The sequence below is a fragment of the Centroberyx gerrardi genome, chromosome 5, assembly GCF_048128805.1.
Source record: "Centroberyx gerrardi isolate f3 chromosome 5, fCenGer3.hap1.cur.20231027, whole genome shotgun sequence".
Taxonomy (NCBI): Eukaryota; Metazoa; Chordata; class Actinopteri; order Beryciformes; family Berycidae; genus Centroberyx; species Centroberyx gerrardi.
In genome coordinates this window covers 6,725,916-6,741,319 of record NC_136001.1, presented here as the reverse complement: position 1 = coordinate 6,741,319, position 15,404 = coordinate 6,725,916, and the positions used below count along the sequence as shown (strand labels likewise).

At 41.5% G+C, this 15,404-nt stretch overlaps 1 protein-coding gene across 1 annotated transcript in view; it reads right to left on the bottom strand.

The window, feature by feature from the left end:
- LOC139927819 (integrin alpha-5-like) overlaps positions 1–15,404 on the bottom strand; it is a 47,915-nt gene that overhangs the window by 15,752 nt on the left and 16,759 nt on the right. Inside the window, exons 2-17 of the mRNA XM_071920107.2 lie at positions 14,073–14,197; positions 11,904–12,004; positions 10,636–10,759; positions 9,781–9,842; positions 9,552–9,597; positions 9,220–9,345; positions 8,250–8,294; positions 7,881–7,924; positions 7,588–7,644; positions 4,841–4,893; positions 3,290–3,498; positions 2,627–2,818; positions 2,491–2,536; positions 2,283–2,396; positions 1,166–1,221; positions 441–598 (exon numbers count right to left, since the gene is read on the bottom strand). Of these exons, the coding sequence (XP_071776208.2) occupies positions 441–598; positions 1,166–1,221; positions 2,283–2,396; positions 2,491–2,536; positions 2,627–2,818; positions 3,290–3,498; positions 4,841–4,893; positions 7,588–7,644; positions 7,881–7,924; positions 8,250–8,294; positions 9,220–9,345; positions 9,552–9,597; positions 9,781–9,842; positions 10,636–10,759; positions 11,904–12,004; positions 14,073–14,197 (1,558 nt within the window). The remainder of the gene's footprint in view (positions 1–440; positions 599–1,165; positions 1,222–2,282; positions 2,397–2,490; positions 2,537–2,626; positions 2,819–3,289; positions 3,499–4,840; positions 4,894–7,587; positions 7,645–7,880; positions 7,925–8,249; positions 8,295–9,219; positions 9,346–9,551; positions 9,598–9,780; positions 9,843–10,635; positions 10,760–11,903; positions 12,005–14,072; positions 14,198–15,404) is intronic.

Below are 15,404 nucleotides of genomic sequence, written 5' to 3'. Positions count from 1 at the left end.
GAAGCAAAAAATCCTGTTGTACAACAGTTCAAAAGTGGCTTTGGATGTTCTGAAATGTCTGTACAGTATCTGTCCGATCTCCAAACATGTCTTAACATCTATAACTCTGTCATAGTTCGTTATATGGGAATTATTCGCTGCATTAGAGCATCACAAAGTGCATTTTAGTCTTCGGATCAAAGCATGAAATATGAATATTAACTGACTCTAAAGAACAATAGGTTAGTATAAATTAGTATAATAACCAATACTAATCAATTCTCTTCAAAGACCTGTGAATGTGGGTTTTTATTGACGTTCACGAAGGCTATTTATTTGCCTCAACCCAGCTGATGGAAGCCCCCCCCCCCTAATTTGCATTATATTATTTTTGCGACATATCGAAAGTTCGCAGAAAATTTGCTTGACAGCTGGATGGAAACACAGGCAGCGTGACTGACCCGGAGGTAGATCCTGGTGTCGTGACATATGCGTCCTCCGTTGGCCAGGCTGAAGGTCTGAACCAGACTGGGCTGCTGGCTGTCCAGGAACAGAGTTCTCCTGATGGCCTCCCTTTGAGTCTGCTTCACACTGTCCAGCTGAACCTCCACCACAAAGCCTTCACCACACACACACACACACACACACACACACAAAGCAAAATAAACACATATACAGTATGGCATTATCCATACGGCTATATGCATGTATATACACAAAAACACACAGAAATACATGTAAATGTATGCATACCCATACAAACACAAAGCCTTTACACATGCAAATATACATGTATATACACACATGGTAAACATTATTATGGTAAAGCACCTCTATTTATTCAGTATTTGTTCTCTGCAAAGCATACAGAAACAAGTAGAGGGTAATAGGCATAAACTCATTTACATTGCTATGACCCACATGACGACAAATATGCAGAGAACACACACACAATGCAGACCCACACACTCAAGCGTAAACACACACACTCTCTCTAAACTCCTTGAGCCCACCAAGTTACCCTGTATTTACATGATTGTTCTTTTATCTTAATCTTAACTGCCAAATTGACCACAGTGAGGTCCAGCATACTTGTGGCCGCACAAAAAAAAGCAAGGTAATAGGGACCATCTGTGTGTGTTGGTGTGTGTGTGTGTGTGTGTGTGTGTGCGTGCACGCGCCTCACCTAGATGAGAGGGGAGGTGCTTCCCATTAGCCAACAGGCAGAAACCGATGCTGACACTGGAGGTTGAAGACAGAAAAAAAGACAAAGGAGAGACTTTACACACATGCATACCGAGCTAACCCTCAGAAACAACACACACACACGCAAATGTGTATCACTGAGTAAATAACGCCTCAGATTCCTGAAAGTTTTCACTCAGTAGCTCAGGGGCCTTGGTGTGGTAACATTGCAGAGCGTTTACCGAAATCACTGTGCTCACGAAGATGTGTGTGCATGGATTTGCGGTGCTTTTAATGTATACATTGTTGTTTACAGCATCCAAATGCTCCAGTAAATCAGTACACACAAGTTATGCACTCATGCATATGTGTGTGGCCATAGGAATGCACACGTGTGTGCGAGCGTATCCCGCCTCATGCTGTGTAAAGGGTCCCGATGCCAAACACTATCTCATTCAAAGTGAATGTCATTCCTTTCCTCCCTCTCCCATGTTCATAACTGCTCCTCTACTCCCTCTCCTCCTCCACTCGTCTCCATCTTTTCTTCTTTCCATAAGGCTACTCCACCTTTCTTCCACTTCCTCTTCCCTCCCCGCTTTGCTGCCTCCTTGTTTCCAGGGCAGCAAAAAAACACCAATAAACACAAAAACAAGACTTACTTGTATCAACCTTACAGGCAGATACTGAAATACCGGCCAGTTGGCAAACCTCGCTTCCAGCAGTCTAAAAGTGTTCCACATTTAATATGACGGTTAAACTGAACTTGCGGAAAGAGCTTCATTGAGATTGAAAGCAGGGTGAATTTTCCCTTTTTTCACTGCATCTAAGGATACTGAGTGTGTACTTTAAAGCAGCTTGGACAGGAAACTGGAAAGGCTGGTCAAACATGAAGTCATTTGACATTCTCGTGAAGTAAACTTTGGAAAGCTGAAATTAAAGATGTGTGTTACATAACAAGATGCAAGACATATTCCATGCTGTGTTATTGAGAGCTTCTAAACTACTCTTAAACGTTGTGTTAAACCATGAAAGACACTTTTCCCTCACATTAACATCATCATGTTGGATCAAATAGTGTATAATCTCCCTATAAAAATATGCTGAGTGGGTTTCCATACCAAGACACAGCCATCGTCTCATTCCCATTGGACACCTCACAAGTCTTCTCCTCTGGGTTGAACATAGTAGGCTGCACTGTGAGAGATGCGCTGGCATTCACTATTGGCCGAGCCCTGATGGAAGAGACAGATCATGGAGAAAGAATAGGAATTCAGCATGTTTACTGGTCATATATTTGTCATTACACTACTATGTGCTTTAACATACCTGTATAGCACAGCTTTGTCAACCCCAAAAGCGCCAACAATAAGATCTGTAAGGGGCAAAGTAGATTAATTGAAAATAATAAACAACTTGATACCATTTAAATAGAGACCTGGAGTTGGACTATTTTCTGCAGTACCTGGGTAGCCATTGTGATCCAGATCTTTGTTGCCCCGGATAGCAAAGCCAAAACTTGCTGGGAAAGAGCTGGAAGCCCATTGGCCAGAGAGGGTCTGAGTAGGCGTGTCCTTGAGTCCTCCAGCATGTCCGTTATAAATGAGAACCAATCCCTGTTGGTCATCTCCTCCATAGGGACAGCCAATGGCCACGTCTGATAGTGACCAACAACAACAGAGTGTAAGTTGCAACCATGTATTCCTACATTTGCATTTACATCTACATTTTAGGCATTTAGCTGATGATCATATCCAGAGCAACTTACAATAAGTGAAGTAGAATGAGCTTAAATTCCTAGATCACCAACATTACAAACAACCAACAGAGTTAGCAGCTCTTTAAGGCAGGGTGACCCCCTGCCCCCTCACCTGATCAATGGTAGGGAAACTCAACAATTAAATGAATAAATAACGTGCAAAGAAAATGCTAATTTATTGCAGGTTTTCCAGACAGGTTTTTTGTAGCTGTTGTCAGGGCGGAACTTCCATCATATCAGAGGTGGACCACACTGATTGACTGATATCCAATATTTAATAAAATGTCAATATTAAGACCAAACCGCTAACACCGTCTAACCCCAGAAACAAATATTTTGGCCGTTCATTGCTTCTCCTCCCCCACCTACCGTTGAATCCATCCTGGTTGAGATCACCCAGCGGGGCCAGAGAGGTGCCGAACCGACTGAAGGCCCGGGGGCCACTGAGGTGGGGCCGGCTGGGCTCCAGCAGCAGAGGGCCCCGCTGGAGGTACACATAGACCCGACCCAGCTCCTCCAGGCGGCCATCAGACCCGCGACGCATGAACATAGGAGCTCCCACCACCAGGTCATCCAGACTGGGGAGGCAAGGGGAGGGAGGAGTCAAATGAAGAGAATGGAAAATAATTATTTTGTTGGAAAAAGTGGCAAACAAATATTTAAAACAGGTTTTGTGGGCTACTGATTTGTGGATGTTTGCTAATCTGGTGCTAAAAGTAGCAGATTACCATGTGTGCCCCCCTAGCTCACTGATACTAAATGTATAACAACATAAAAAGACATACTAAAGGTGCGGTCACATTAGCACAAACCTTTGTGGAAATTCTTGATGTCAATCGAAAACCACGCTAAGGACGAATAAAAACAATCGCTTCTGATTGTGAATTGATTTTGCACTTCGCCTTCATGCAGAGTTAAAATTTGGTGAACTTTGACTTGCTAATTTGTGTAGCTGGCCAATAGAAACACTTGTTTGGTCGTGTTGACCTCTGACAAAAAAAAATTCAACATGGAGGAATCATCATATTATATAATGTAGATGGTACATTCATGGTTTCCCTGTTGTAATGTATAGTTAACATTAGCTTGCTAACCACACAGCATAGCATCAGAGTCAATTGATTGCTACTTAGCTACATTAACTTGCTAACCAAATAGCATAGAATCAGATAGCTGATAGCTAATTAGCTACTTAACCAATTACTAAACAATGAATAAAGATTAATGCAAGGTTGTTCACAAAGTGTAATTTATTGTAGAAAACATGGTAGCTACAGTATCTTCTAGCGGTCTCTGCTACGAGTTTGAAAAGAGAAATCATTGGGTCAATTCAGATGTGACCGCCCCTTAACTCAGCAAATACACAATTCAAGTACGTACTTTGTAATCTAATGCACTTTAAATGGCTGCAATGTGTAAACTGTACTGTGGAATCTTTTTTAAAACACACTACATATTTATTTTAAAGGCTACACCTGAATAGGCAATGTACTAAACTAAAAACTTACAAAAGAAAAAGTCTAAATCCTCCTGAGGGAGCTGGGGATATGACTCTACCAGGGCTGAGGAAGTGAAAGTGGAGGAAGGAGAACTTCACACAGGAGGGGAGCTACAGACAGTGTGAGAGTATATTTTTAAAAGCAGAGGGAGGGGAAATTTTCATGACACATGAGTGAGAGACAGGGTGACTGGACGAGCGTGGGATTATTCTAAAATGTCATGCTGTTCACCTCTGTTCCAATGCCCTCTCCCAATTTTCTCTTTCACTCTTGCATTCTGTCTTACATTTCTCTCCCTCTCTCTTATCGTCGTCGTCCATGTTGTATCTTGCCATAACCTCTGGCTCTCATTTTCTTTCCCTTTCACCGCTTCGTGCCATCATCTCTGACTTTCCCTCACCCTCGCCGTCTGTTCACTCACCCATCGTTGTTGACGTCGGTGGCTGCCACTGCATAGCCAAAGTAGGACCCCATCTGGAACACATTAAAAACAAGACAAAGTCAGCCTGTAATCACACCATGGGGCATAGATCCCTTTCTCTCTCTCTCTCTTTCTTTCTTTCATTTTCTTTCTCCTTCTCCTCCTCTTTCTCTTTTATATCCTCCACCACCCCCCCGAAGCCTTCCTCTTCAATCCTTCAATCCCCTCAATCCCCTGGGTTCTCCTCTTCTCTGTTTTCATGGAGCTCAGTGTCAGAGCTTCTGTAAGCTCCAGGAGAGGTAGGGGGTCCGGGGATCCTGGACTCAAACTGCTCTAGATCTCGCTCCGAGAAAATACTCGCGGGGCTTGGTGTTTGTCGGTTTCATTTCGTACCATGTATGATAAATTAGGGTCAAGTTACATCCTTGGGTGACTCTCACCTCAAAGTGATTTGTAGTCTACATACACCGGAGTGAGTTTGGAGACCCTTGTGAAAACCAAGACTGAATATCGGGTGTGTTTTACTGCAAAGACAATAAAGAAAAAACAACCCATTTAAAAATGTATCACCATAAATCAAACATAGGGCATAGGGCTAAGTTCATCTCCACTATGACCTTCCACTGCGAGCAACATGATCAACATGTCAGCAAAAGTCCATTCATTTCCTATAGAGCTGAGCAACCAGGGAAACTTGGCGGATGTGTGGACAGTCAACAAGCTTGTCGACAGAGAAAAGTTGGCCACAGCTGAACTTTTCAGGGTCATCAGACTTCCGTGCTCCCTTGTTTCCCTACAGATGTGATTTAGTTTCATGATCATAGTTCTGCCTGACAAGTGCAAAATGGATGAGAAGTTGATTACAGTCACTCTAAGCTTCCCAGTTGTCTACAACTTTTATTTGAAAGGCTACAGGGATAAAAAATGATGCATGGAGAACGGTTGCATCCATTGTTGGGGTCGATGGTAAAATCTTAAGTAATGTTATTGAGTGTTTTTGTTTAATTTAGATTAATGCTACCTAAATAGAGTAGAGCAACCCATCAACCAAGTTGCTCGAAGAGTGAACGCACAGTTTGTTTTTTTCTCTAACGCATAGTGGGCCAGGTCCACAGACATAAATTAAGCATAGTCCAAGATGAAAATGGAGGTCTTTGTTAAAATAAAATAATGAATACTTTCCATCCATGTCCAACTGGCGCTGTATTGTTAAGTCAACTATGGAGCGCAGCTGAATGCAGAAAACATTTCGGGTATCAGTGTTTTGAAAGTGAAGACATTCAGCTTAAAGGAACACAAATGAAAATGACAACATTTTTGTCTTCAGTTCCCAGTTCTGCAGGGTCTCTTGGGTAAGCACATACACTCTCTCTACTGTGTTTATGCAGCTGACTTAGACAGCACAGTGCAAGCACCCATGGAGGGACCAGTCTGAACCCACAGAGAGCAGAGAGTCAACTAGCCAGGCGTTTACCTCAGATCACTCTCACTGGGAACTTAACAGTTTACACAGCGCCCTCCACCCTGAGACTGACAGCTTTGGGCAGTCACTGATTGCCTCCCAGACTGAAAACACACACACACATGCACACACAAAGAAACACATATAAACACATGCTTTCCCACGTGTGCATGGTCATATGCTCACACATCTTGCATTGTACACATAATGAAGCCTTGTTGAATTCCAACAACTATGTCCGTTTCCCTACGATTCCATTCAGAACCCTGACCTTCTGGTAACAATGTTATGAATCTCATATCTGGTTGTTCTCCCTTCTCTCTCTCTACAACAAGTTTTTGGGAAATTGGCCCATTAGATCATTTGCTCCAATGCTCCATGCTAACACTTTAGCATACACTATGTTGAGTGATAGTAGGCCATTAGCATTAGCAGTAGCAGCTCTAAAGTTAAATGATAAGCAAATAATATGTGTTTAAGTTTGGTAGTTTTGTGTAGGAGACTGGTCAAATTTACCTGAAATATGATACAAAATGAACATACTGTTTCAAACTACCAGGGACTACTTTACCTGTTTCCATAGGAAGTAAACATGCTGGGCAATGAGAACATGTTTACAGCTAAAAATCACTGCGCAGCGGATGAATACGTGGTTGCTAACCTGAAATAGTTCCAAAATTAAAAATGGCAGCTGTATTAAGTTAATCATATTTTATTTTTAAAATTTATGAATCTACAGGCCATATTATAAAGATGACTAATAACTTTTTATTACTACAAGGTCAGTCTTCTCACTTTGGATAATGCTAGTGTCCTACTATCACTCAACATACTGTATGCTAAACTGTTAGCATGAAGCACTGGAGCCAATGATCTACCGGTAACACATGGATGATTTTGGTGTTCTCATCACTTAACAGGCATGTTGACCAGCAGGACAATCTCCAAAATTCTAGATGTATTCCTTTAAGTTCAAAACTCCCCCAGTAGAGTTTAAAAAAAAACCATGCAGAGTCAATGCAGTAAAAACAGCAACAACAATGCTGTATGAACAGCATACTGGAAGCTGCTGTTTCTGGTTTTGATTCACAGCTTATAGAAACCATGAGCGGTGCGTACGTTCAACCTCTGACCCAAGTATAAGCTTCCTCTCCACAGGGCAAATTCCTTCATCCCCCACCCCCCCTTTATACACACATGCACATGCCACTTTAAAAGTGTACCCACATATGAAAACGGGGGGCCGGCAGAAGTACAGAAAATCCCCACCCAGATGTACACATACCTGCTCCCCCGTCAAGTTGAGCACAGACTTCAGATCTCTTCCATTTAATATGGACACCTATATTGAGAGGGACAGAGACGATCACTGGATTTAAGATGTGGGCCTTGAACCCAAAATACACAGTAATGCTGTATTCATTATACAATTATTCATTTATGTCCAGGTGTAAGCTCCAGGTCTGAAGCCATTATGTACACTGCATGTATGTTTTTATGAATATTCTTCTACTTTCATAAATTTATTTTTATACTGTAAAATGGTGTAAAATGAATAATAATGTGAGGACTCCTTACTAAACCATACAGCATGAGTCCTTTTGGAACTCCTGTGATGAAATCTGTAACGAGGACAATGAGGGCAAAAGGTCAAAGGGATCAATTCAAAAAAAGATTGTCAACTGAGCATTACAATGTTGGACAAAGTCTCTGTCAAAGCAACAAAAACCAGATTTACACAGAGATTTTGCAGAAGATTCCCCTAAATCCTTTATTTTATTCCTTGGTTTATTAAAGGCGCTTGTTTTCTAGCGACACACGGCAGACCATATTCATACATGTGTGCTGGAACTGAATGGTTAACTATTAGACAGAGCTGTGGGGGGAAAGCAAAACCCGCACTCAGCCATGCGCTTTGGCAGTCAGCACTGTAAATATGACCCTCACCTTCCTCGTCGTCCCCACTGAACTCGCCACCAGCCACAGAGTAACCTGGAGGAGAGATGGAGGGAGAGGAGCAGAAAGAAAAAGAAGAAAGAGAAAGAAAGTAGCGTTGGGGTTGGAGGTGGTGGGGCACAATGAAGGTTTAAGATAAATTAACATGAATGGGGAAAAAAAGGTAAGAGGGGCCACATCACTGAACTCACAAATCATCTGAATCAGTTTGAGTTTGGATCAGTTTATTGATTATCATTATTATTATTATTATTATTACTGTATAATCTAAAATAATCTAATATTTGTATATTATATAGAATTACACAGTGTCAAAAAATGATATATTATATAATATGACTAATATAAAATACTACTACTGCTAATACTACTAATAATAATGAGAAGAAGAAGAATTAAAAATAATATAAACAATGTAAATATTTTTAAAAAAAAATGTAAAAATGATTATAGAAGACATACAAATACAATTATATAAATGGCATAAAACACATAAGACAAATATAATAGATTAATAGATTAAACATTATAATATAGTAGTAATAGTATTGCCTTTGGTAGTAGTAGTAGAAGTAGTAGTAGCAGTAACAGTAGCAGTAGCAGTATTAGTAGTAGTAGTAGTAGTAGTAGTAATAGTATTGGTGGTAGTAGCAGTAGCAGTATTAGTAGTAGTAGTAGTAGTAGTAGTAATAGTATTGGTGGTAGTAGCAGTAGCAGTAGTAGTAGTAGTAGTAGTAGTAATAGCATTGGTGGTAGTAGTAGTAAAAGTAGTAGTAGTAGTAGCAGTAGTAGTAGTAGTAGTAGTAGTAGCCTAGTAGTAGTGGTAGTCGTTTTGGTGGTAGTAGCAGTTTCAGTAGTAGCAGTTTCAGTAGTAGTAGTATCAGTATTTTTGGTGGTAGTAGCAGTTTCAGCAGTAGTAATAACAACTGTAATTTGATTTGACTGCGGTGTGCTGTCTCACCCAGGTAGCTGTCATCGTAGCTGCCCTGCACCTGCCGGGTCTGCATCTGCCCAGAGACTGACAGCAGGAAGTACGAGGGGTAGTAGGCCTTGACGATCTCCTCAGTAGTGGCTGAGATCAGCTGACCTGTGGGATGGATGGGTAACAAGGGGTGGAAGGTCAGGGGTTAAAACAAGAGGCGTGACTTTTGAATGTTGTCTCCTGAGTTGTTCCGCTATACTTTGGTCACTGACAATGTTGATGAATTGATTTTTGGAAGTGTTCTCAAAGGAAAAATCCATTCCAAGATAGCTCCTAAAAATCCATGCTGTATCACATTCTTGTCAGCTCACCTTGCCAGTAAAAGCTTCCTGGTCCTCCAAGCACAACCTTTCCACCCTGTAATATAAAACAGTAGTCAGAACTGAGGAACGTTGGTGTCACCAATTTCATTATGAGTTTAAACAAACTCTGTAAATCCGAAATACACAGTGTAATCCCCACTGCTTTCATCGTTATTGTTGGCTTCTGATAATCTAGAAGCCAACAATAACTCCACTTTTCAACAAATATTTCTCTTACCTTGGTGAAGTCTGCACTAAATCCCCCCTGACAATAGCCCTGTCCTGCAGGTCCATGTCTTTCTGCAGTGAACAGCAGCAAAAAAAAAAAAAAGGAAACACTAATAAGTTTGATTAACTTTGTACAGGTTGTATATCACAGCAATTCAAACTGCTAAATCTGTGGACCATTTTTGGAGATCTGGTTCTGTCAATTAATTTAAAGTTGACCTAAATTATAGGCAGCAGCCTATTCAAGTTATTCAAGTGGCCTATTGAGAGCTTTCAACACATATGTGTTTTGTGTTGGACTGCTTTGAAGAGCCACTAAAGAGTCTTCTGTGGGCCGCAAGCAGCGTTCAGGCTGATGTTACCAAGGTTATTATGGTAAACTAAAACTAAGACGGAAAGTAGGTGTTAAAAAAATGAGTGAACTAAAACTATTTGTCTACTTGTTAAACTAAAATAAAATAAAAATATACATGAAATGTTTTTAGTTTTTGTCTTTTTGTTTATAAGAATGGTAAAAAAAAGAGAATGAATTTTGGGCTATTTAAGTGAAAAATAAATTAAATACATTTTTAAAAGAATTTATGATTTATTTGTTGTTGTTGTTTGTGTTACACAATACCTGTTGCAAACGCATGCACAATACCTGCTTTGAACTTCTATCATTGCACCTTTAAAAATACCAGCCCTACCAAAAATACTAAAACTAGAACTGAAGCGTGAAACTAAACAACTAAAAAACAACTAAAACTACCAAACCCACATGGAAAACTAAGTAGAACGAAACTGAAAGTCAAATAAAAATAAAATCTCATGAAAAATCCCAAACTGTAACAGGTTAGCCATTATTGCAATTGCAGTACCTTACCTGTTCGACAGGGGGCGTACTCCACGAACGTATTGAGGCCGTCTACAGAGAGGTAGCAGGTTCCTGTGAGATCGGCGAAGGCGGTGTCGTGTTCAGTCCTCCAGTAATACCTGGGAGCACAAGCCTGGGAGGCACAGAGGGACGAATGATTGTTGAATGTTGTTTGGCCCTGTTTTTGGCCCTGTACACAATTTGCAGCAACACAAATGAATGACAGATTAAAGGAATAGTTCACCCAAAAATGAAAATTTGGTCATTATCTATTCACCCTTATGTCAGTCGAAACACCGGTGGAGTTTGTATGTCAACAGAACACACAGCGATTTTGCTGGTGCTGCTCTGTAGCAGCCTTCTCCAAAAGAATCTTTTGAGCTCCAAAAAAGGTAAAAAATGACCATAAAATGACTTCTAATAGCATAATCCAAGTGTTCTGAAGCCAAATGACTGCAGGTTGGGTACAAAAGTCTAATATTATGTACCATCTCTGAAACACCAGCTGTGAGATGTTGACTGTGTGTTACATAGCGGATATTTAAATAAATACTGCATTCCATTATTAGGCTACTAAAAATTGTCACCATCGCTGCTGCAGATGGTCAAATGACTGCTTTCCTTGACTTAACTGTCCCTAATTGAAGTACTGTTTGAGAGGAGAAGCTGAACTCTGCCCTTATTTCTGGGCACCGCAAATGTCATCTCAAAGTGCGGTGGGACAAAATTGCACACCGGAGTCTCTCTCAGTGTGTTGAGAATGAATGGAGGTTGCAAAGTCTTGAGATATGGCCTTCTGTTGTAGATATCCTCTGTTAAAAACATCTAAAGTTTATTTGGACCAAATTATGCCCAAAGCTTAAAGTATTGTTAACATTCAGAGCTAAAATTACATATTCGTAATGAGTAGCTTTTGAGAAAAACAGCTTTGTTTCAGGTCTGAATCAGCTCAGTGGTTATGGTAACAGATGGCTATGCGAATGTTGCAAAACTGCAGAAGGAAGCGTATAAGTGAGGGTTTGACACCAATTTTTGGACCAGTTTTTTACTATTGAGTGATTCATCTTCTATATAGATGATCATTCATACTATACAGCTAATGGCCTACTGCTTGCATGACAATGATTGTGGTCTATTGCTGGAATTGTAACGTGCTGTAACAGATTATTTGGCAGCAATTGATTAACGAAAAAAATCCAGCACATTAGTATCTAACTCTACAACTCAATTCAGGTTCATTCACCAAAACCAACCAATCAATAATGACCCGTTCTTACCAGGATGGCATTACCATGGGAACGCACGGTGGCTCCAAACCACTGATGGGACTTGAACTCAACCTGAGTGTTCACGTCATTAATATCAAAATGCCGATCGCCTGCAAGAGCAACAAAGAGAAAAGGCATAATTACACATAGTAATCAGCAGAAACTCTATACTTACGCTATCAGTTCCAACGCTTCGACTTCTCAGAGAGCGAGACTTGGAAGAAAGTTCACTGACGTTTCCACTTTCTTAAAGATCCCCCTGTCATCCGTGTTTGACTTTTGAGCAGTCGGGGCTGCATCTGAGAGCGTTCCCCACATGTCCTTGGCTTTTTACATGGATATTTTATGGCCTTGTTCCCTGGCTCTGCAGTCTTAATCCATCCTCCATGCTATGGGCAGACATCAAACAGCTCAAAGGGACTTGGACCATGTTGTTACTGTAACCCAAACGGCTGTACTTCATTGTCAGGATCTGTTTTAAGAAGGGGCCCTGGCAATACTAAGGCAAGGAACAGTGAGGGAGTGGAGGGGTGGGTGCAGCCTGCCAAATGACAACAGAAAAAAGCTTTGGCCGCTTTAAATCTCCGTGTTCTTTTGCTCTTAACAACCTGCTGTTAATATAATTCATCTGAAATCAATAAGAGAGATACAGTATATCTACCTGGACTGCCATTCCCTGGTCTCATAAATGAACTCCAGAGCCTGCCTTGATGTCACATGGAGCATTGTTAAAACAAGTTCCTGACTGGAAAAACTGTTCACCTCCTCATCCAAGTTGTAAATAAAGGTTGTAACCGTATAGCATTTGTCGACAGGCCCTATTTTCTCCTACATACAGAACTGTTGCCGCACCTACTAAAAAAAAACATCATGTAAAATCATCATGTTTTGCAACTCAGCATCCTCAAAAAAATCAATATTGTATCATTGAACAGTACGATGGGTGGAGACAAAACCTGATATCTTCAACGTGCCTCATTAAATTAAGAAGTGTTCCATTCTTTACAAGTAGTTCTTCCATAGCAAGGCATGCCAGCCAAAGTCAAATCTAAAACTGTCTCTTTACATGGGTGAACGTGATTGTGGTATGGTTCTGATGCATGTGCCTGCTGTTTGTAGCTGAGCGGTGACGTTAAACTCTCCTGGCCACAGTTTAATGTCCCTGCCTGGCTAACGGTGCCTGGACTGTGTCCTCAAACACACCATGCAGCCTGAACTCTGTACGGGAAATGCAAGACTACAAGCACACTGAGTGGAAAAGCCTGGGGCTGTGTGTGGGGCTGTATTTGTTTGTGTGTGTGTGTGTGTGTGTGTGTGTGTGTGTGTGTGAGCATGTGTGTGTGGTTTTGCATGCCTGTGTCTGTGCTGTATCAAGTTTCACCGGCTGTCTGCAGGCAGTTTGTGTTTGTAAACAGTTCATAGGTGTGTATTTATGTACGCATATGAAGTGTGCACAGTTGCCTAGCCCTCAGAATCTGTATACACCAGCCGATATCAGTGTGTGCGAGCCTACGATAAAGTCCGGCCCTCTGATCCTCAAACGGTGGTCCTTATCACTTCCTGTATATCTGATGGAGCAGCGATTACGCTCTGGCAGAGCCGGGGGGGGGGGGCAGCCCGGGTCCTCGGGGGTCCTTGTCCCCGTAATGACTTTGCCTCTAATTAAGGAGCGCTCGCAACACTGGGCCGGAGTCCAGCAGGAAATCAAGGCTCTGTGGAAACACTGCCCCAAAATGGAGGCCTTACACAGAGGGGTGGAGTGGGAGGGGGGAGACTCAGCCAACATTAAAACACAGGAGAAACATCAAAGGCCGGTTTCAATCAAGACAGAGCAGCGTTGGATTAGGCTGCAAGCTGGCAGGGAGTCGCACGGCTGACCTCAGGGTCAAAGGCACAGTGATGCTACCTGTAGCTTCTCTCAGCCACTTTTATGGCTGGTTAGAGACAGCTTAAAGTTAACTACACAGTCAAGTCCCAACCGTTTAACAGGGCAGTTGGGGGAAAAGTGACATTTTTACATCCTAGCGCGCTATGATTTACCAAGTAGCAGCGCGACGACGCGGGAGAAATACTCTCCCTTACGCTTTGACTTCTTTCTGTTGGCATTCTGAATCTGTGCGGCGTCCTCAGGAAGAGCCAGACGTTCAAGTGACGGCCGATTTAAACGAGACGCCCTACCTTGCTCGTCAAAGTTGATAATGCTGCAGTTGGTTTGGCTCCAGGGGCACAAGTAGACAGCTCCTCCTTCAGTGATGTTGGGTTGGCTGGTGTTGGCTTTAGGGGCGCCAATCAAAATACTGACACTAGAGAGAAGAAAAGAAAAAGTCTTACATAGTGGTGAAGAACCGAATCTAAGAAAACCTCAATTTAGCAAGAAAGATCCATTTTGATCTTAGCGCAAGACTTTTTTGTCTATTTAGCTCATTCAAGTTACCATACCATACACCTACTTTAAGACAAAAATGTTATTTTATTGTATTTATATGTCAAATCTCATTTTTACTTCATGGAAAATGGAAAATCTTTGGTGGTGACTTTGTGTACCAGGAGGCATACATAAAAATTACAACCAATAAAACCATCACAGATTTTTGAACAGTCCCGCCCCTCCGCTCCTTCCATCAAATGGATCTGCCTTTCTCTCCCTAACTGATATCCCACTGGCTTACACTTTTGAATGAACCCTCCTTGCGTTATGTCCCGCCCCAATATCCTGTTTCAACAGGAAATGCATCACATTAAAGAAGCAAGAAGCTCTCAAAATTTTGAGAGCTTCTTGCTTCCCATATTCTCCACTTTCCAGTGTTTAATTTTATGTCTTGAGGTCCATTCAAAGCTGTGTGTGTGGTGTCACCAAAAACACTCTCAATCCATTTTTACACGTTCATTTTCCAGCATCTCTCTGAGCCTTACCAAGAACAGGCTGTTTCTGTCGCTGTGTCTTTAAGGCTCATTAATATTAACGACCCCTCTGTTCTGATTGGCTAACCGTTTCAAGAGTGAAACGTGAGACACCGCGGCCCGGCAGCTACAGGTAGGGAAAACTCTCCGGTAATAAACAATAGCAACCGCTCAACCGCTTTGAAAAAAACACTTTGTTAGTCTATTATTTCTTACAAAAATGATAATGAGCAAACCAGCTTGTTTAGAGGCTCGCTTTTCTAATATGGATTGTGTGGATTTAGTTGGCAACCGTGCATTTTGATACTTTCACCATGTTTAGACAGCACATCCAACTCCTTTATAATCAAAGAGGCAAGGGGAATCCTATTTTACACCATATGGGACCTTTAAAGTTGTATTATACTCTGAAAATCACATTTTGCCATACCTACAACTCATGAAGCTCAGTATGAAATATCTGGCCTCAGAAATATTTGATTTCATTCATGTTAAAAGGGGGCACTGGTTGGACAGGGTCAGGCACCTTATCCCTATTAATTGTCCTACATGTATGCCCTGGATTTGTTAGTAGGAGTTGAAATCCTGGGGGAGAGGAAACCAGACGTG